The sequence below is a fragment of the Chiloscyllium plagiosum genome, unplaced genomic scaffold, assembly GCF_037043375.1.
Source record: "Chiloscyllium plagiosum isolate Xiang-an unplaced genomic scaffold, Cpla_swu_hap1 HiC_scaffold_1, whole genome shotgun sequence".
Classification (NCBI taxonomy): Eukaryota; Metazoa; Chordata; class Chondrichthyes; order Orectolobiformes; family Hemiscylliidae; genus Chiloscyllium; species Chiloscyllium plagiosum.
In genome coordinates this window covers 135,625,582-135,645,418 of record NW_028270139.1, presented here as the reverse complement: position 1 = coordinate 135,645,418, position 19,837 = coordinate 135,625,582, and the positions used below count along the sequence as shown (strand labels likewise).

The following is a 19,837-nucleotide window of genomic DNA, read 5'->3' as shown; positions in this document are numbered from 1 at the left end:
GTTCTGTGGGGGAGTAAGGGGGAAGAGAAAGGTTAGTGGGGGAGTAAGGGGGAGGGTAACGGTCTGTGGAGGAGTAAGGGGGAAAGGGAAAGGTTTTTGGGGGAGTAAGGGGGAAGGGGAAAGGTTTTGGGGGAGTAAGAGGGAAGGGGAAAGTTTTTTGGGGGAGTAAGGGGGAAGGGGAAAGGTTTTTGGGGGAGTAAGGGGGAAGGGGAAAGGTTAGTGGGGGAGTAAGGGGGAGGGTAAAGGTCTGTGGAGGAGTAAGAGGGAAGGGGAAAGTTTTTTGGGGGAGTAAGGGGGAAGGGGAAAGGTTAGTGGGGGAGCAAGGGGGAGGGTAAAGGTCTGTGGAGGAGTAAGGGGGAAGGGGAAAGGTTTGTGGGGGAGTAAGGGGGAAGGGAAAAGGTTTGTGGGGGAGTAAGGGGGAAGGGAAAAAATTTTGGGGGAAGTAAGGGGGAAGGGGAAAGGTTTTGGGGGAGTAAGGGGAAGGGGAAAGGTTTGTGGGGGAGTAAGGGGGAAGGGAAAAGGTTTTGGGGGGAGTAAGGGGGAAGGGGAAAGGTTTGTGGGGGAGTAAGGGGGAAGGGAAAAGGTTTGTGGGGGAGTAAGGGGGAAGGGAAAAAGTTTTGGGGGGAGTAAGGGGGAAGGGAAAAGGTTTGTGGGGAGTAAGGGGGAAGGAGAAAGGTTTGTGGGGGAGTAAGGGGGAGGGTAAAGGTCTGTGGAGGAGTAAGGGGGAAGGGGAAAGGTTTGTGGGGGAGTAAGGGGGAAGGGGAAAGGTTTGTGGGGGAGGGTAAAGGTCTGTGGAGGAGTAAGGGGGAAGGGGAAAGGTTTGTGGGGGAGTAAAGAGGGTGTGAGGGGGACAAGAAAGGGAGTGATCGGGGGAAAGGAAAGGGCTGAGGGGGGGAGGGGAAAGGGCTTGAGGAGTGAGGGGGAGGGAATAGCTCCAGAAAATGTAGCACCTGCCCTGCTCTTGCCTAGAGGCCTGGCTGGTTTAGCGAGTGTGGCAGATGGTGACATAAATGGAGTCCTGGGTGGAGGGGGCTCACACTAAAGACACTGAGTGACAGCCCTCGCCCTCCTGCTTTCCACAAGGCACTGCTCAATGAGTAGAACAATGGGGAGTCTTTTACAAACAGATTGGTTTAGAGTCATTTACAGGAACATCCCCATTCTGCCGTTGTTAAATGTGTTTGTGCAATGTCGGGCAGATGACTCATGTTTATGTCTGCGAGAAATATTTGTTGTGCTCATTCAAAATTAGTAATGCCTGCTATTTCCCAACCTCAGTTCAGAAAGCCATGTGTTTGCCTATATCAACAGCTTCTGGAAAATTAACTGCTTTGCAAAAAGATGGCCAGAACATGCAACGGATTAAATACAAGGCTTAGTTTTCCAGAGCTGAGGTATTTTTGGCTCTTGGGCTCTGTTCGCCAGGAACTAGCCATCCTGCAGGCCACCCCCTCCTCCTCCACCCCCCCCCCCCCTCCCAAACACACCTCCATTCAATTGGGGTCGGCAGGGAAGGTTGAGGAACGAGAGGGTGGATCAAAGAGGGTGCCACTGCCTTTCACAGCAAATCACCATGGCAGCATGGACTCTTGAGTGCGATAAAAGGCCTCTAAGGAAGTTGGCACAAAATGACTGAGGGAACCACTGCACCCTGGGAACACACCTCTAAGGGTGACACAGTGGCTCAGTGGTTAGCACTGCTCCTTCACAGCGCCAGGGGCCTGAGTTCGATTCCCACCTCAGATGACTGTCTGTGTAGAGTTTTCACATTCTCCCTCTGTCTGTGTGGGTTTCCTCCCACAATCCAAAGATGTGCAGGTCAGGTGAACTGGTCATGCTAAATTGCCCATAGTGTTAGGTGCATTAGTCAGGGGTAAATATAGGGTAGGGGAATGGGTCTGAGTTGGTGTGGACTTGTTGGGCCAAATGGCCTGTTTCCATACTGTAGGGAATCTAATCTAATCTCTTGGAGTTAGCTGCTCTTGGATTGGACAGCCTCTACCATGGATAGGCCCAGGCCTGCTATTAGTATTGTTATCACAACCTTTAAAAAGTACATGGATGGGCACTTGAAGTGTTAGAACATTGAAGGCTATGTGCTGCAAAGTGGGACTAATTTAGGCTGAGCATACCTTTGGCAGTACAGATCCCATAGGCCGAAGGTTCTAAACTGTACTGTATGGTTCTATAGTTTCACTGCAGGCTGTTTAACATAGATAACTACAAACTGAGAACAGAAGTAGGCCATGTGACCCTTTGAGACACCTCCACCATTCAGTCAGATTAAGACCAACCTGATTCCTCCTCATTCCCATCTACCCATGGCAACTTTTCTCCCCCTGACATATCAGGAAATCAGTGACTTCAAGGAAGAGGATACATAAGAGATATTGAGGTCAGCCATGATCATATTGAATGGCAGAGCAGGCTCAAAGGGCCAAACGGCCTACTCCTGCTACGAGTTTCAATGTTTACCGCTCCCTGCTAATAGGTGGACTGAGAGGAGAAAAGGTAAGATTACTGCAGGGTTTGATTTTAAATATTCCACCCCAGTGCCACCTTCCAGTGGTCTCTAGTCAGGAATGTCTACTGGCAGCCTTGCTGTTCCAGGGAGCTGCAGCTGAAGCTACTGACCTGTTCTGTATGATCTGTTCTTGCAGTCGTGGATAAGTAGAACCGCTGAAGCGGACGCTAAACTCATTCTTTACAATGTGACAGAACAGGATGAGGGCGAGTATCTGTGTAGAGCCACCAATTTCGTTGGCACGGCTGAAAAACTGCACTGGCTGTACGTCAACGAACCGAAACCAGGTAAACGCAAACCTCTGTCCCAGGCCTCCAACCCAATAAAGTCTGACTTTTAACCTCCACCCAGCCTTCCCGGCTCCTCCCACCCCCCAGCTGACTGCCCGTCACCATCGCCAACAATATGGAGCACGCAATCGCCTTGTCTGTTCGTGGGCTTGACTGCTCCAGCCTGTGCCAACCTGTCATCAGTAACCTTTCCTTCCTATTCTTGCTTTGCATGGCAATAAAACCAATACTCCGCCACCTTTTGCTGTGGAAAGAATTCCTACAATACAGGATTGCTTTCCGTCCTCACCATTTTCCCCACTGCTATTGCTGTTTCCTGTCACATTTACTAATTGCCTATCACAATAAACAACCCATTGGCTGCTTTTAAACTTTACTCACGGCTGTTTCATTTAACAGTGCTGTCTCTCTTGTACCCCTTTTCTCCTTTGCCTCATACGACTCTTCCTGAAAGAAGATGTTAATCTTTTTTTTCTAAACTTTGAATCAATCTGGCGTATTGTGGGTCAATTTTGTTCCCCTCCCCCTCCCCTCTGCCAACCAAGTTCAAACACTTGTTGCATTTGCTCTTGCATGCTATTAATGGGACAGAGAGAGTGAGAGCCTGGTGAAGGGAATTCTTGACTAATGTGCAGGATGTGGAGGTAGGCATGTCTATCATGTCGCACTATTCTGGAGCAGGGTGGAAACTTGTAGATTGTGCTTGAACCTCCTTTCAGTTCTGTGGTGTGCAGGGACTTTATCTGAGGTGCTGTGGTCCAACCCTACCTGTTGTCCCCTCTTGCTTCATTTTCTTCTTTCCTGTTTGGTTTCTGTTTTTTTTCGTAGACTGCTGGTATTAACACAACGGATAAGGAAATAGAAATTCTGTACTTGCGAAATGTTACTTTTGAGGATGCAGGGGAGTATACCTGTTTGGCTGGTAATTCTATTGGGTATTCGCATCACTCTGCATGGCTGTCCGTTCTGCCAGGTATTCAAATTCTCTCTTGTGATTGTCATGTTAATATTTCTTTCTTCAAAATGGGGGAAGGTTGGAATGCATTTCTGTGGTACTTCTAATCACTCAATCCCTCAGACAGGAAGTCTCACCATCAGCATCCATTTCTGGATGTTCATTGGAATTGCAATCAATTAACATCTTCTACAGAACTTGTACCCAAGAAGAGTCATACCAGACTCGAAACATTAACCCTGGTTTCTCTCTCCACACATGCTGCCAAGTTCTGCTGAGTTTCTCCATCATTTCCTGTTTTTATCCTAATTCTGATCTCGGTCAATCTTCCTCAGCTTTTCAATGCTTCAGTCAACACTGGGGATTGAAAATGGGCACAGGCCAGTTATCTCACACACACACACACACGCTCGCATGCACACACATACACTTGCACACGCAGACATGCACTCAGACATACACACACACAAACACACACAGAGCTTTTGGAAAACACAAAACACAATCTGAAAAAGTAGCAATCACCTTGAAATTTTATTTTGTGTGTGGGTGTTTTGCCTATTTCTTTTCCCCCCCAAATTTCAATCAATAAGTCAGTGGAGCTGACATGATGTGTGGAACTGGATAAAAGGAGAAACCATGACCTCACTGAAACGATAGGCTGGCTGAGACACCCAGGCTCAGTACCTTTATCACCACCAATGTATCTTTGTCCAGTGAACGTCAATCTGAAGGGCCTTGAGCTGAAATCCTGGCTGGGGTCCATCTTTCTGAACTTGGAAACATTGTAACCTTGTCTTGGAGAAAGCACTATGTCCTGCAGTTTATTTAGCCCCTTTACAGCGGTGGGTTCACCAATTTGTTGCAGGCAGCTTTGCTGTTCCCCAAAAAGTGGACAAATGTTTTTGAAGAGAAAGGATCCAGATGGTGAAGTTTTCTGTTTGAACCCAAAATGATGACAAAAGAATTATGCTTCCAAAGATGATTTGCTGGCTTCTTTTCAATAATTAGCTAAGGGCACGGTAATAACAATGAAGGCCCCAGTCCTGATGAAATATGGACTGATATTTGTATCTTTCAAAATGGTTAATAAGACAAGCTGAAATACAATAATGTACTAAAATGACAAAGCAGTCTGCTACTTATTGTGTGGGTTGCACAACAGTGTAATTTCCATTAACGATCCACACAATGGAGGGGACACCTTTCCACAAAAGGGACAGTCCCTATAATCCAGAAGGCCCGAGCTGCAGACGTGACTACGTCCGAAACCAAAATTAAGATGCAATATTAATATTCACCCTTAATATTATTCAGGCTTATTCACCAAGGGAAATGAAATACTAATAACAAGTACAATTGGGCAATGTGCTGATGTCTTAAAAGAAAGTTTGAGTTTTTAAAATTGCTGGTGGATCGTCTGGAAGAAGCTGATTAGGACAAAAGTTGAAGCCTCACTATAGTTGTGACAACCTTATCTGTGAAAGACTTTCACAATTCACTGAAGCGAGATGAATAGCAGGAGCCTGACCAGCTTGCCCGCGCTCACCCGCTTGAAGTATTTGATAATAAGTAAACAAACATCATCATCATCAATCTATTTGAACTGATGTCATGGGAAATTATTTGAAAACGCTCCAAGTCCCTCAAGGTACTGTCTTTGGCGTATCAGAGAACTGACGCCAAGAGTATAGACATTCTGCCCTTTCCAGTGATAGTTCTGATTCTGCAGGCACAGTGCCAGAGAACTGACTGAAACTTTCTCAAATGCAAACACAGCAAATTGCCCAGAAAAGGCATTCTGATTTTTTAAGTATTGTAATCAATAATATTAACATAGACATATCCCTGTTGAGTATATTTGTGTTTGTTTTGTTTGAAGTTTGCACTAATTTTTACTTGGAGATATGCTGTGGGAAAGTCACGAGTGTAGTGCTCACTTTCACCACTAGATGCTGCACCTCCTGATGCCACACTCAGCTTATTTCTTGATCCTTCAGCCTCTGTGGTCACTTGGAAGTGTCAAGGAATCACAAATGATCATAATTAACGAGTAACCTTTTCATGTCTAATCTATTTATCACAAGGAATATTTTCTCTACTGACATTTTGCTGGTCCTGTCATATTATTAACAGACCATTTCTGTTCAGTTAAATACATTAGTGTTTTAATGTCTTCTCTTTCAACATGCAATGACCATCAATCAAACTGACAATGCCCTGAGCCTTAGGCTGTTATAACATTCTTTCAGTGACGACTGCACAATGTGCAGTGAAAGGGTCATTTTGTAGAAATGTATCTTTTCTCCCAAATCAGTTCTTTTCTCTGACTGTGCTCACGATTTCATCAGTACTCAGCCAACATGGCCCTGCATTGTCAGTGAGGGGTAGGTGGGTATTCAGTTGTGCTGGGCAGCACGTGAGCCAGATCCTGTCTGTTACCAGCAGCAGTTTTCTTCTGCAGTCACTTCATGGCAGGCAGTACTCAGGCTTGGCTCCTCAGCAGATTTTTCTTGCCCTACCCCAGTGGCATTCCCAGTTATAACACCCTGACCACTGCCCAGCTCCCTCCGATCTGGGCACCTTCCAGGGTTCAGGGCATAAACTACTGGCATTTAGTGAGCAGCGCTACACTTTGGCATTTTAACATCATCAGATTCTTCCTGATAGCTCTGAGGTTTAATTACCTGTTAGGTGTTGAGTTAGCTCCCTGACGCCACACCCCAGCCCCCACTTCTGGGTTAATGAAGAGTGCTGCCTAGGCTTTCTGCTCCCGATCACTGCAGCAGGATGAGAGAGTGTTGGATGATAGGGTGACATTACATATTCCACAATTCAAAATGAAGACCCACAATTCAAGTGACATTCACAAATAATAACCAGTGTGTAGGGGAGGGTGCGGGGGATCAGCACTGTGGGGCTCTATTCTGGATTAGTGGTGCTGGAAGAGCACAGCAGTTCAGGCAGCATCCAAGGAGCAGCAAAATCGACGTTTCGGGCAAAAGCCCTTCATCAGGAATTCAACTTCTTTGAATCCATTTGTGTTTATTCCTTTGGCCAATTGACCACATAGGCAAGTATACTCCAGACAGTTAATATCAGAACACATTGTGCATGGCACTTGAAGAAGCATGAGAATAAATCAGACTGTTCTCCCTCGCGATTTCTCTGACTGAGCGTTTATCTGTTGGCTCAAAGAAGCTCCAAACCGCTGTCTTTTAACGTGATTCTTACAATATCTCCCTGCAGCAGAAGACTTAGTGAAGGAGGATGACTCAAGCTCAGTCTATGCTGACGTCCTCATCTATGTGACGGGCTGTGTCCTTATCATACTGACTGTTATTATAGTGATCATGTGCCGAATGAGAACATCCTCAAAGAAAACTCTGAACCCACCGCCAGTGCAGAAACTCTCCAAGTTCCCGCTGAAGAGACAGGTAACAGAAAGTAGATACAAGAGTTTAGAGCGTATTGTCGCCCAGCTGTTTCAAGGTGAATTGAGTTGGGCCCAGACATCTCCTTCTTGGTTTTGTTGATTTTTTTGTACCATTTGCTCGCTCTGCAAAAATGTCTTCCGATTTAATCTCAATTATCCTTTCTTTGAATTGGTGAAAATTCATCTTTAGCACCACCACCACCAAGATGGGTAGGAGTTACAGCTCCTTGCTTCACAGCTGTGTGCTGGTTTGGGTGTTTCCATTGTATAAAAATGAAGTCCCACACAGCAGCTCAATCCATTCCAGAGCAGAGATTTAACTTCAATAAGTGTGAAATGCTGCACTTTGAAAAGGCAAAATCAGGGCAGGACTTATCCACCTAATGGTAAGGTCCTGGGTGGTGTTGCCAAACAAAGAGAGCTAGGAGTGTGGGTTCATAGTTCCTTGAAAGTGGAATCACTGGTAGCTTGTATAGTGAAGAAGGTGTTTGGTGTGCTTTCCTTTATTGAATATAGAGGTTGGGAGGTCATGTTGCAGCTGTTCAGGACATTGGTTAGGCCACTTTTGAAATACTGCATTCAATTCTGGTCTCCCTGCTATAAGTAATATGTTGTTAAATTTGAAAGGGTTCAGAAAAGATTTACAAGGATGTTGCCAGGGTTGGAGGGTTTGAGCTATAGGGAGAGGCTGAACAGGCTGGGGCTGTTTTCCCTGGAGCGTCGGAAGCTATGGGTTGATCTTATAAAGTTTTATAAAGTCATGATTAGCATGGATAGAGTGAATCTTCAAGATCTTTTTCCCTGGGAGGAGTCCAAAACTAGAGTGCAAAGGTTTATGATGAGAGGGGAATAATTTAAAAGGGACCTAAGGCGCAACTTTTTCACGTGGAGGGTGGTGTGTGTATGGAATGAGGATGTGGTGTAGGCTGGTACGGTTAAAGCATTTAAAAGGCATCTGGATGGGTATATGATTGGAAGGGTTTGGAAGGATATGGGCCAAGTGCTGGCAAATGAGTCTCGGTTAATGTAGGATATCTGGTCGGAATGGACAAGTTGGACCAAAGGGTCTGTTTCCGTGCTGTGTTTCTCTATGAATGATATTGTGGCAGGAAACATTTTCCAGCAGCAGGGGCTATAGTACTCTAAGTTAGGAAAGCAGAACTCACTCACAGCCCTCTTCTCCCAATTATGAGTAAGTGCTCCATCCTCCTTTCACAGATGTGAATGTGCTTTGACAAACAGGGCAGGATTTCCAAATACCTGTCAGGGGGGCAGGGATACACTGATGCTAAGGGCCAGCGCCCTCTTAACATGGTGTTCCCAGATGGTGTGTCACTCCTGGCCTTCCAGGAGCATGCTGCAGTTTTCAAAGAGAGCCTGAACTCACTGACCTCCAATTAACTGGCTGGAAATGGTTAAAGAGATGGCTAACCAGCTGGCAAGGGACAGAACAAATTGTTAAAGAATCAAATACTCCGCAACATTTGAGTGCAAACCTGTCAGGGGCAGTGGGGAGAGCCACTCTCGGTTGTAACCGCTGATCTGAAATTTAGAAAGGAAAGGGAATGCCAAACTGAGGTGCTCACGCAAGTTGGCATCACTTGAACGGGCAGCTTTAGGACCTGGTCAGTGAGTGAGTCTGGACTAAGCTCTCTGCCCACCTGCCTGCTCCAATCTGCAAGGCAACAGCAAATGCCATTGTGGCTGTGTCTCACAATCCTGAGTCAGGTCCACACCGCACACCCAGCACCCCTCTAGTGAAGGGGTTTCAATGCAGATGCTGGTATTGGGTGACCTTCTCCATCATTCAGTCCTGATTTCAAACCATTCCTCTTTCTGAGAGACTTTGCAGAATCCTGACAGTTGAAACATGTAACTCCATAGATGTGTGTGAGTGCGTCTCTCTCTTCAGTTGAAGACTGCCGCACAGTCTACATGCTCCTGTTACTCAAAAGACGTGTCCTGGTTCAAACATTATTTCCAACTCCGTGTTGAAAACTAAGTGACTAAAAAATGTGGTATTCTGATTGATTGAATGCTTAATGGAGCTGTAACACATGTACAACCTGTGTGCTAACTCTGCAGCCTCTGCTGTCTAATATAGCTTGGTATAGTAAGCTCCTAGTTCAAACGGTAACCAATGACTGAATAACAATTTTATGAGATTGCTCTGATAACAAAATAAATAAAACCAGCTCCACCCATTTCAAGATAGAATTGGAAGAATATTAATAAAAAACAATGGTTGACATTTTGTCCTTTATGTTGGTTTTCGCAGTCTGTGACCTCTCAGGCCTGACTGCCACTACCTTCTGGTGATTGGTAACAAATTTCAATTGTTTTTCACTCAAGCAGGTGTCCTTGGAATCGAACTCCTCCATGAACTCCAACACGCCATTGGTGCGGATTGCCCGCCTCTCTTCCAGTGATTCCCCGATGCTGGCAAATGTCTCCGAGCTGGAACTTCCCGCTGATCCCAAGTGGGAATTCCAACGCCCAAGGTGAGTGTTGCTCACTGACTGTATTCCTGAACTACGGCCAGACGGAAGGCACTTTCTTTTCCGCCATTTTCTTTACCGGTTTGATCCTCAACAGATCTCTCCTGTTTCCCCCAACCCCCTCCCACAGGCTGACTTTGGGAAAGCCGTTAGGTGAGGGCTGTTTCGGTCAGGTTGTTATGGCGGAGGCCATCGGGATTGAGAAAGACAAGGTCAACAAACCAATCACTGTCGCTGTCAAGATGCTGAAAGGTAAGGACAGGCAGACTGGCAGCAGTTGTACTGCACTGTAATATGACACCAGCTCAGATTGAAAAGACAATGATCTCAGTTTACATAACAGGCTGTGCCCATCGTCTCTCACACCGGGAGGCTGAGACTCACTTCACAAACAAATTAGCAGCCAATTCATTTTGGCAACAATGTCAATCCTCTTATTTCTCCTGTCTTCTCTCCTGCAGTTCACTCTGTTTTGGAAGTCCTCTGACTTTAACCCCAGTGCAATTTTTGCCCCTGACCAGCCTAGATACTGACTTTAAAGTGGCTATTTGACCATGTCTTACTGCCCTTGGCCAACAGCCAGTATCACACAGGAGCGCATGAGCACATTAGAATTTTGATTTACCCATCGCAGAGTTTGGCAGTGCCAAAGGGTGGGCTACAGCAGGTTTGTGGAGTGCGGCAATATTGCAAAGAGGAAACAGGAAAGGTATGCGAACAGTTCTATATGTAATGATTATCTTTTAGTCGGCTGTCTTTCTTTGAGAGACTGACATGGACAACTGCAGGAGTATCCCAGCCAATGTTTGTGTACCTGAAAAAAGTCCCTGCATTCAGCTTTGCCCATGGTGGGAAGAGTCTTGAGGCGAAGTTAGGATAAATCCCTTGAATGGAGGCAGAAGACCATTCAGTCCATATTAGTTCATCCATCCAGAATCACCTGTGATTTCCATGATCAATACTTCCCTCAATGATGGCAATACTTTTGTCTTCACTGCTCCACGTGGAGTTACAGTCCAACATTCAGTCACTATCTTCCTGATATCAGTCCGAAAGTTACCTTTTGTGACTTTGAAAGTACATCTTCTCTCAGTCTGATGTAGGTACTTGTCTTGCTCTGTTTTCCATGCTGCTTATAATTCTATGTACCCAGAATTACTGCAGTCCAGAAGGAGGCCATTTGGCCCATTGTATCTACACCAGCTCACGGAGCCTAAACATCAAATCTCAGGCCACTCGCCAGAATGAAACTCCTGATAATCTGCCACTTTGTGCACACCTTAGATGCCTGAGCTGAGGGCCCAGAGTTCTTCATAACTCTTCTCTGCATTGGCTCCAGGCCTTAACTGTCCACCTTGTGTCTCAGGGACAAGAGCTGAGCACAGTGTTGACGAAACAGATTGACCAATGCACTAAATGATTTAATCACAACCATCTCTTATTCTATAGCCAGTGGATTGTTACATTTACTATCATTGCAGCTTTTGTTAAACTGGAAAACATACAGAACAGGAGAGGAATAGGCCACTCAGTCTATTGAGTCCACTCTACTACTCATCTTAATCACAGGGAGGCAATGGGCCAGTGGGATTATTGCTAGACTGTTAATCCAAAAACTCTCAGCTAATGTTATGGGGAACTGGGTTAAAATCCTGCCATAGCAGATGCTGGAATTTGAACTCAGTAAAGAATCTGGAATTAAGGGTCCGCTGGTGACCAACAAACCATTATCGATTGTCAGAAAAATCCATCTGGTTCACTAATATCCTTTACAGATGGAAACCTGTCATCTTTACTCTGGTGTGGCATACAGTCCCAAAGCAACGTGGTTGACTGTTCACTGCCCTCTGAGTAATTAGGAATGGTCTAGCCAGAGACACCCACATCCCATGAATGAATAAAAAAATTCTCTACCTCAATATCATACTCCCAATATCTCCCCATACTCCTTGATAGTTTGAGCCTCTATTTGATTTTTAAGTCAATTGAGTGATTTGGCCCCCACAGCCTTCTGTGCTGGAGAATTCCACAGATTCATAGTCTTCTCAGTGAAAACCTTTTTCCTCATTTTAGTCCAAAACGGCCTACCATATCCTGAAACTGCGATCCCTTGACCTAGACACACCCTCAATCCCACAACTGGTCATCAGAAACATCATGCCTGCACACAGTCTGTCAGAATTTTATACAGTTCGGTCAGATTCTCTCCAGTGACACACTTCCTTCCCAATTGAGTCACTGAGGTTGTTCACATTGTTGTGCTCAACATGTACAGCTTGGTATGATTCATAAAATGTGTGTTCACGTGATGTGATAAAAGTTAGGTAAAGCTTTAAGTGACATTTTTAACCATGCTGAACCCCAGCCTTTAACACAGTCCGGGTTTTTAAAAATAAATTTTGTAAAATGTCTACAGTGTTAGATGATTGTATCGCCAGCAGTAATGAGTTGAGGTAGAGACCAAAGTGCCATCTGGTGGTCAAATCCTGCTAGTACTTAGTGACTGTTGACGGAATCAATCATGAGAAGTGTTGAGTTACAAGCATTGAGTATCAAGTTACAAATCTAAATGTTGGGAGAAAAGTACAATCAGAAATGACGACAACTGGAAATGTGCACCCTGTGCACCCTTTTGATTTGTTACAGTTCTAAATCCAGTCATGTCTGGTTAACATTGCCTCTGATGGTGGGCATTGCCAACACCAAACTTAAATCCAGCAGTGCGTTTTACCATTTCATTGCTTTTAACTGCTTATTATTTCTGTACTTTCTCCTCATAGATGATGCCACTGACAAAGACCTCTCTGACCTGGTGTCAGAAATGGAAATGATGAAGATGATTGGAAAACATAAAAATATTATCAATTTGCTTGGAGCCTGCACACAGGATGGTGAGTGTGTGGTGTTTACAGCGTGTGGCGTAAGGGGAATGTTGGCTAGCTGAGTGGAGGCTGAGATTTTGATGTTAGTTTTCTCGCACGTCAGGTTATTGCTGTGAATTGTATAAACTTGCAGGGAGAGTGCAGTCTGTGCACCAGAGGTTACAACTTGTTTAGTCTTTTTGGCTACATCTGAACTCAAGAACTGTTTGTAATTCACCCCAGAGCATGCTGGGTACAGGTAAATTGAAAACCTAGAAACAGAAAATAGCTACAGGAGTTGGTCATTTGGCCCTTCGAGCCTGATCCACCATTCAGTATGATCATGGCTGACCATCCATCGCCCCGTTTTCTCTCCATACCCTTCAATCCCACCTCCAAACGGACCCCACCACCAAGGATATATTTCCCTCCCCTCCCCTATCAGCATTCCGTAAAGACCACTCCCTCCGTGACTCCCTCGTCAGATCCACACCCCCCACCAACCCAACCTCCACTCCCGGCACCTTCCCCTGCAACCACAGGAGGTGCAAGACTTGCGCCCACACCTCCCCCCTCACCTCCCTCCAAGGCCCCAAAGGAAACTTCCATATCCGCCACAGATTCACCTGCACCTCCACACATATCATCTATTGCATCCTCTGCACCCGATGTGGCCTCCTCTATATTGGGGAGACGGGCCGCCTACTTGCGGAGTGTTTCAGGGAACACCTCTGGGACACCCGGACCAACCAACCCAACCACCCTGTAGCTCAACATTTCAATTCCCCCTCCCACTCCACCAAGGATATGCAGGTCTTTGGACTCCTCCATCGTCAGACCACAGCGAAACGACGGTTGGAGGAAGAACGCCTCATCTTCCGGCTAGGAACCCTCCAACCACAAGGGATGAACTCGGATTTCACCAGTTTCCTCATTTCCCCTCCCCCCAGCCTGTCTCAGTCAAATCCATCAAATTCAGCACCGCCTTCCTAACCTGCAATCTTCTTCCCGACCTCTCCGCCCCCACCCCAGTCTGACCTATCACCCTCACCTTGACCTCTTTCCACCTATCACATTTCCGACGCCCCTCCCCCAAGTCCCTCCTCCCTATCTTTTATCTTAGCCTGCTGGACCAACTTTCCTCATTCCTGAAGAAGGGCTAATGCCCGAAACGTCGATTCTCCTGTTCCCTAGATGCTGCCTGACCTGCTGCGCTTTTCCAGCAACACATTTCCATCTCTGATCTCCAGCATCTGCAGACCTCACTTTCTCTTCAATCCCTTTAGCCTGATAACTATATCTAACACATTTTTTTGAAAATGTGCAATATTTTGGCCTCAGCATTTTCTGTGACAGAGAAGTCCATGGGCTCACCAATGTCTGGGTGAAGAGATTTCTCCTCCTCTCAGTCCTAACTGGCCTACCCTGCATCCTTAGACTGTGACTCCTAGTTCTGGACTCCCCAGTGATAGAGTCAAACAGCTCAAAAACAGACTCTCCAGTACAACCAGTCTATGCTGACTATAATGCTGAAAATGTGTTGCTGGAAAAGCGCAGCAGGTCAGGCAGCATCCAAGGAACAGGAGAATCGACGTTTCGGGCATAAGCCCTACTTCAGGAAGGGCTTATGCCCGAAACGTCGATTCTCCTGTTCCTTGGATGCTGCCTAACCTGCTGCGCTTTTCCAGCAACACATTTTCAGCTCTGATCTCCAGCATCTGCAGTCCTCACTTTCTCCTATGCTGACTATAATCCCAAACGAAGCTAGTCCCACCTGCTTGCATTTGTCCCATATCCCTCCTAGTATTTTTTATTCATTTCCTTGTCTAAATCAGTCATTAGGAACATCCTTCCTGTGTTTTTTCTGTGTACATGCGTTAGAATTTCAAATTTTACTATGAAATCCCTCTGCCCTTTCTTCAAACTGAAGTGAATATAGTCCTAAAATATCCAGTCTCTCTTCAAATGTCAAAGTAAGCCTGACAGATTCATTAGGGTATTACCAGGCAGTACAAAGTGTGATCCATAATAGTGGCAGTGGTATGAAGTCAGTTCAGTTGAACACTGATCCATGAGGTCTGATCATGAATTCTGATTGATAATGGTGCCATCAGTGCGGGTAAATGGCGTTGAAATGCCCATCAGCCATGATTGAATGGCAGAGTGGACTTGGTGGCCGAATGGCCTTACTCCCACTCCTATTTCTTATGGTCTTATGGTCTCTGTGTCTGTTTGATCATGGAATTCAACCCGTCTCTTGATGTACACACTGCCTGGTTATTTGTGTGGCAATACTTGTTAGCTTCCTTCAGTCTTGCCGGCAAGCCAGGAGTCCCCAGATGTTGGCACAGAAAGAGCCCATTCCTCGGTGGGCTGATGGGTGATGGCACTTCCTAGGGACTAATCCTTATGTTGACACTGCTTCCTTTCCCTGGAATGTAATATGCAGCCTCCCAACCCCATTCAGGTCCACTCTATGTCATCGTGGAGTATGCATCGAAAGGCAACTTGAGGGAATACCTGAAAGCCCGACGACCGCCTGGCATGGACTATTCTTTCGACACTTGCAAAGTGCCAGATGAGCAGCTCACCTTCAAGGATCTCATATCTTGTGCCTACCAGGTGGCACGCGGCATGGAATACCTGGCTTCTCAAAAGGTGAATACTCAGTCACTTCCTCCGCCTATTCTCTTTTGCAAGCTGTGGTAGACATGATGTAGACACATTGAAAATCTCCATAGGAGAAGGGAGTAAGCCATTCAGTCCAGCAGGGTAGAGCACTCCAGGAGCATTTCCAAGTATTTTGTTCTCAATGCAGATATGTCGACACTATTCTGCAGGAAACTGAAGGTCTTGGCCAAGAAGCTATTCCTCATAGAATAAAGACAGAAACTGCTGATGGAGCAAGTCATGTAGCATCTGTAGGAGAGAAAAGCAAAACTGTGGACCCTTCTGTCAGTTGCTGACTTGCCTGCTGAGGCTGTCCAGCATTTTCTGGTTTTGTCTCAGAATCTGTTGTTAGTTTTAGCTGACCTGCCCACAGACCCAGAGGAGGACTGTGTCCTCATTAGAAAAGTGGATGGATGCAATGAATGTCACATTCCCTTACCCTGCTCCATACTATGTAATTTACAGTGGGCTAGTACAGCCTGCCTGAAACAGAAGGGAGGCATGTCCTGATAGTGACCCAGGATGATAGCAGCAATAGCGAGAGTGGACTGTAATTAGAATACATACAGAGGATGGCAGACTAAGGCCTCAGGAGTCATGGAAATGAAACCTGGCAAAGTAAGTCAGGGTGGGATGGAGGCCTAAGAGATTTTGAGGCCAAGGGAAACATTCCTGCATTCCTCAAGGGCCCACAATGAATTTAGAAATATGGCCATCATCTGCTGGTGGCTTTCACCGGTGACATCAAGGTGCTGCCCTGGCTGGTCCACGATCAAAATGGCGGCACTTCCCAGAGACCTCATCTAAGACAGGTGGCTTTGCCGTGCCTGAATTCGATTGCGAAGGCACGGGGTTGGGGGAATGTGACTGGATTTTTAAAAGTCAAATCATCGACGTATAAGACAACTGTAATTAATCGAATTTATAACCCTGAGCTACACACGGTTACCAAAACAGAAATTTTAAAAATTGAGTGTTAATGGACTCAAATGTTCATAATCAGCAGCTCTGACACAGGGAGCAGAGGCATAATAGATGGAGAAATGTGAACGCTGTGCTGACTGAATGGTTTATTTTCTTTCCTCTGGTAAACAGTTTAATTGTTCTGTTTGGGGAATTTGTTTTCCGGTTAGTGTATTCACCGGGATCTGGCAGCCAGGAATGTACTGGTGACGGACGATAATGTGATGAAGATTGCCGACTTTGGTCTGGCCAGAGACGTGCACAACATCGACTACTACAAGAAAACAACAAATGTGAGTTAAAACAGCAGCCTATTACGTATGGTGGAGGCTAAAGTGACTGGTGGTGGCAGCTGGAGGGAGCATTAAGTGATTGGGAGCGGCTGAACAGGCTGCAGCTGGTTCGATTAGATTAGATTCCCTACAGTGTGGAAACAGGCCATTTGGCCCAACAAGTCCAGACCAACCCTCCAAAGAGTAACCCACCCAGACCTATTTCCTTCTGACTAATACAATAACACAATCACCTGACCTGCACATCTTTGGCTAAAAGACCTGAAGAAAGAGAAGGCCAAGGGGTGACCGGATAGAGGCCTTTTAGATTATGAAAAGGTAAATGTTGAGATAGTGTTTTGAAATGACCAGACTTTAGGACGATAGATATGAAATAATCACGCCTGTCGGCGGCACGCTAGCTCAGTGATTAGCACTGCTGTCTCAGCACCAGGGACCTGGGTTTAATTCGTGCCTTGGGCGACTGTCTGTATGGAGTTTGCACGTTCTCCCCGTGTCTGGGTTTCCTCTGGGTGCTCCAGTTTCCTCCCACAATCCAAAGATGTGCAGGTCAGGTGAACTGGCCATGCTAAATTGCGCACAGTGATAGGTGCATTAGTCAGGGGTAAATGTGGGGAGATGGGGCTGGTTGGGCTGGTTGGGCTGAAGGGCCTGAATCCATACTGTAGGGAATCTAATCTAAAGAAAACTAGTCAATCCAATAAGATACACAGGGAAAGCATCTATATTTAGAGAATGGTTTGAATTTGGAACTTGCCATAACATACATTAGTTGAAGTAAATTATTCTGAAAGCTATATAAGCACAAAAAAGAGAAAGAGGCAGAAGGATATTTTGATGGGATTTTGAAGAGGGGTGGAAAATGACTTGTGTGGAGGATAGATACCAGCTCAGGTGGGACGGTGGCTCAGTGGTTAGTACTGCTGCCTCACAGCACCAGAGACCTGGGTTCGATTCCAGCCTCGGGCAACTGTGTGGAGTTTGCACATTCTCCCCTGACTGCAAGGGTTTGCTCTGGTTTCCTTCTGCAGTCACAAAGGTGTGCAGGTCAGGTGGATTGGCCATGCTCCAGGATGTTTGGATTAGCTATGGGAAATGTAGGATTATGGAGATAAGGTGGGGTTTTCTATGGTGGATCAGTGCAGATTCAATGGGCTGAATGGCCTCCTTCTGTACTGTAGGTGTTCGTGATTCTATGGACTCATTTCCATATCATGCACTGTGTTTTTAATCCTATCTGTAGTAATTGTAGCTGGTTAAAAAATAAAATGATTGCAATCCGGTTAGTGCCTTTGTAGCTGCCTGAACGTGTGATTAAATCATAACTGCCATATTGTATTATTAAAGGGGAGGCTGCCAGTAAAGTGGATGGCTCCTGAAGCTCTCTTCGACAGAGTCTACACCCACCAGAGTGATGTGTAAGTGCTGCCCATTAGAAATGCTTTTTATTTAAAAATCAACTTAGCTCTTCCTAAAATGCGTTGGTCCTTTTGTAAAGGAAAGTGACAATAGTCAGATTTGGCTCCATGACTTGCTTCCCATTGTGCAGTCTAGGGAAACGCACTTGGAGAAAAAGAATGTCATTAGTTCTGCTCCAGGGTCTTGGCAGGAGAGTGGCCAAGTTATAAACAGCCTGTCAACTATCTGATTAACTGGTCATTTTAATTCCAGCATTTGCGTGCACTGATCTTTTCTGTGATTGAAGGGATCACTCCAAGTAACTAGAAAAGAGTTTATTCAATTAAGTCACGCCATTGATAACTATGTTAACCACGCATGACAGCATCAAGAGAATGAGGTCGGTACAAAAAAAGGCTTCAGTGAATTAGGTTTCAATTCTTTTCTCATTCCCAGCTGGTCGTATGGAGTCCTGTTGTGGGAGATCTTTACACTGGGAGGATCTCCTTATCCCGGAATCCCAGTAGAGGAGCTCTTCAAACTGCTGAAAGAAGGCCATCGAATGGACAAGCCAGCAAATTGTACCCATGAGCTGTAAGCAGTAGCCCATTATTCCAATCCACATCGCTAAATTGTTGACTTAACATTGCAAAACGTAGCTTGTTGCTTTGCGAGAAAGTGTCAGGATATTGTGGGGTGGCTCAGTGGTTAGCATTGCTGCCTCACAGTGCCAGGGGCCAGGGTTTGATTCCAGCCTTGGGTGATTGTCTGCGTGGATTTTCTCCGGGTGCTCCGATTTCCTCCCACAATCCAAAGATGTGCAGGTTAGGTGAATTGGTCATGCTAAGTTGCCCATAGTGTTCAGGAATGTATAGGTTAGGTGCATTAGTCAGGGGTACATGGAGAGGAATGGGTCTGGGTGGGATACTCTTCAGAGGGTCGGTATGTTGTGCCGAAGGACCTGTTTGCACGCTGTAGGGATTCTATGATAGCAGCTTTCACTTGGGGCATTAGTTGAATTGTTTATGTTTCTTTGTTTTTGTTACTGCATGAAGTCTCTCTCTACATTTATAGGGATTTTACTTTCTTTTCATATCTGCATATCATTCCCTGAATGGCATTACAGAGGAGCCCTCTCCCTGGGCTACTTGCACTGAGACCCTCGCAAGAGCTACTGCAGGAGATGTAAATAACGTAACTACTAACAACCTACATCCTCAATACAGTAAAATAATCCACACCCACAATAGAGTAAAATAATCCCCAATGGTTAAATAATCGACATCCCCAACACAGTAAAATAACTCACACCGTCAGATATTTTATAAATATATTAAAGAGAAAAGGTTAACCAGGGAAAGAGCTGGGGGCCCATCTGTGTGTGAAGCTGCAGGATATTGGAAGCGTGTTGAATGATTTGAGCCTTCACTCTGGAAAGGGAGAACGTAGATAGAAACATAGAAAAGTACAGCACAGAACAGGCCCTTAGGCCCACGATGTTGTGCCAAGATTTAATCCTAATGTAAAATATAGTAACAACCTACGCACCCCTCAACTCACTGCTATCCATGTGCATGTCCAGCAGTTGCTTAAATGTCCCCAGTAACCCTGCTTCCACCACCACCGCTGGCCAGGCATTCCATGCATTCACAACTCTCTGCGTAAAGAACCTACCTCTGACATCTCCTTTATACCTTCCTCCTAATATCTTCAAACTATGACCCTCGTACCAGTCAATCCTGCCTTGGGGAAAAGTCTCTGGCTATTGACTATCCATTATTTTGTACACCTCTATCAGGTCTCCTCTCTTCCTCCTTCTCTCCAGAGAGAAAACTCCAAAGCCTCTGTATCTTTCCTATAGTAGGGCGACCAGAACTGGACACAATATTCCAAGTGTGGCCTCACCAAGGACTTGTAGAGCTGCAGTAAAACCTCACTGCTCTTAAACT

General features: G+C 45.7%; 1 protein-coding gene across 8 annotated transcripts in view; it reads left to right on the top strand.

Moving 5' to 3' along the window:
- fgfr3 (fibroblast growth factor receptor 3) overlaps positions 1-19,837 on the top strand; it is a 176,508-nt gene that overhangs the window by 144,886 nt on the left and 11,785 nt on the right. For 2 of the 8 annotated variants that reach the window (XM_087990990.1, XM_043710999.2), the window contains exons 8-16: positions 2,661-2,811; positions 7,019-7,206; positions 9,558-9,706; positions 9,834-9,955; positions 12,484-12,594; positions 15,032-15,222; positions 16,368-16,490; positions 17,838-17,908; positions 18,345-18,482. In XM_087990990.1, coding sequence (XP_087847116.1) covers positions 2,661-2,811; positions 7,019-7,206; positions 9,558-9,706; positions 9,834-9,955; positions 12,484-12,594; positions 15,032-15,222; positions 16,368-16,490; positions 17,838-17,908; positions 18,345-18,482 — 1,244 coding nt within the window. Of the gene's footprint in view, positions 1-2,660; positions 2,812-3,642; positions 3,788-7,018; positions 7,207-9,557; positions 9,707-9,833; positions 9,956-12,483; positions 12,595-15,031; positions 15,223-16,367; positions 16,491-17,837; positions 17,909-18,344; positions 18,483-19,837 lie in introns of all 8 variants that reach the window. The other 6 variants (XM_087991016.1, XM_087991007.1, XM_087990997.1 and 3 more) reach the window with 6 other exon arrangements.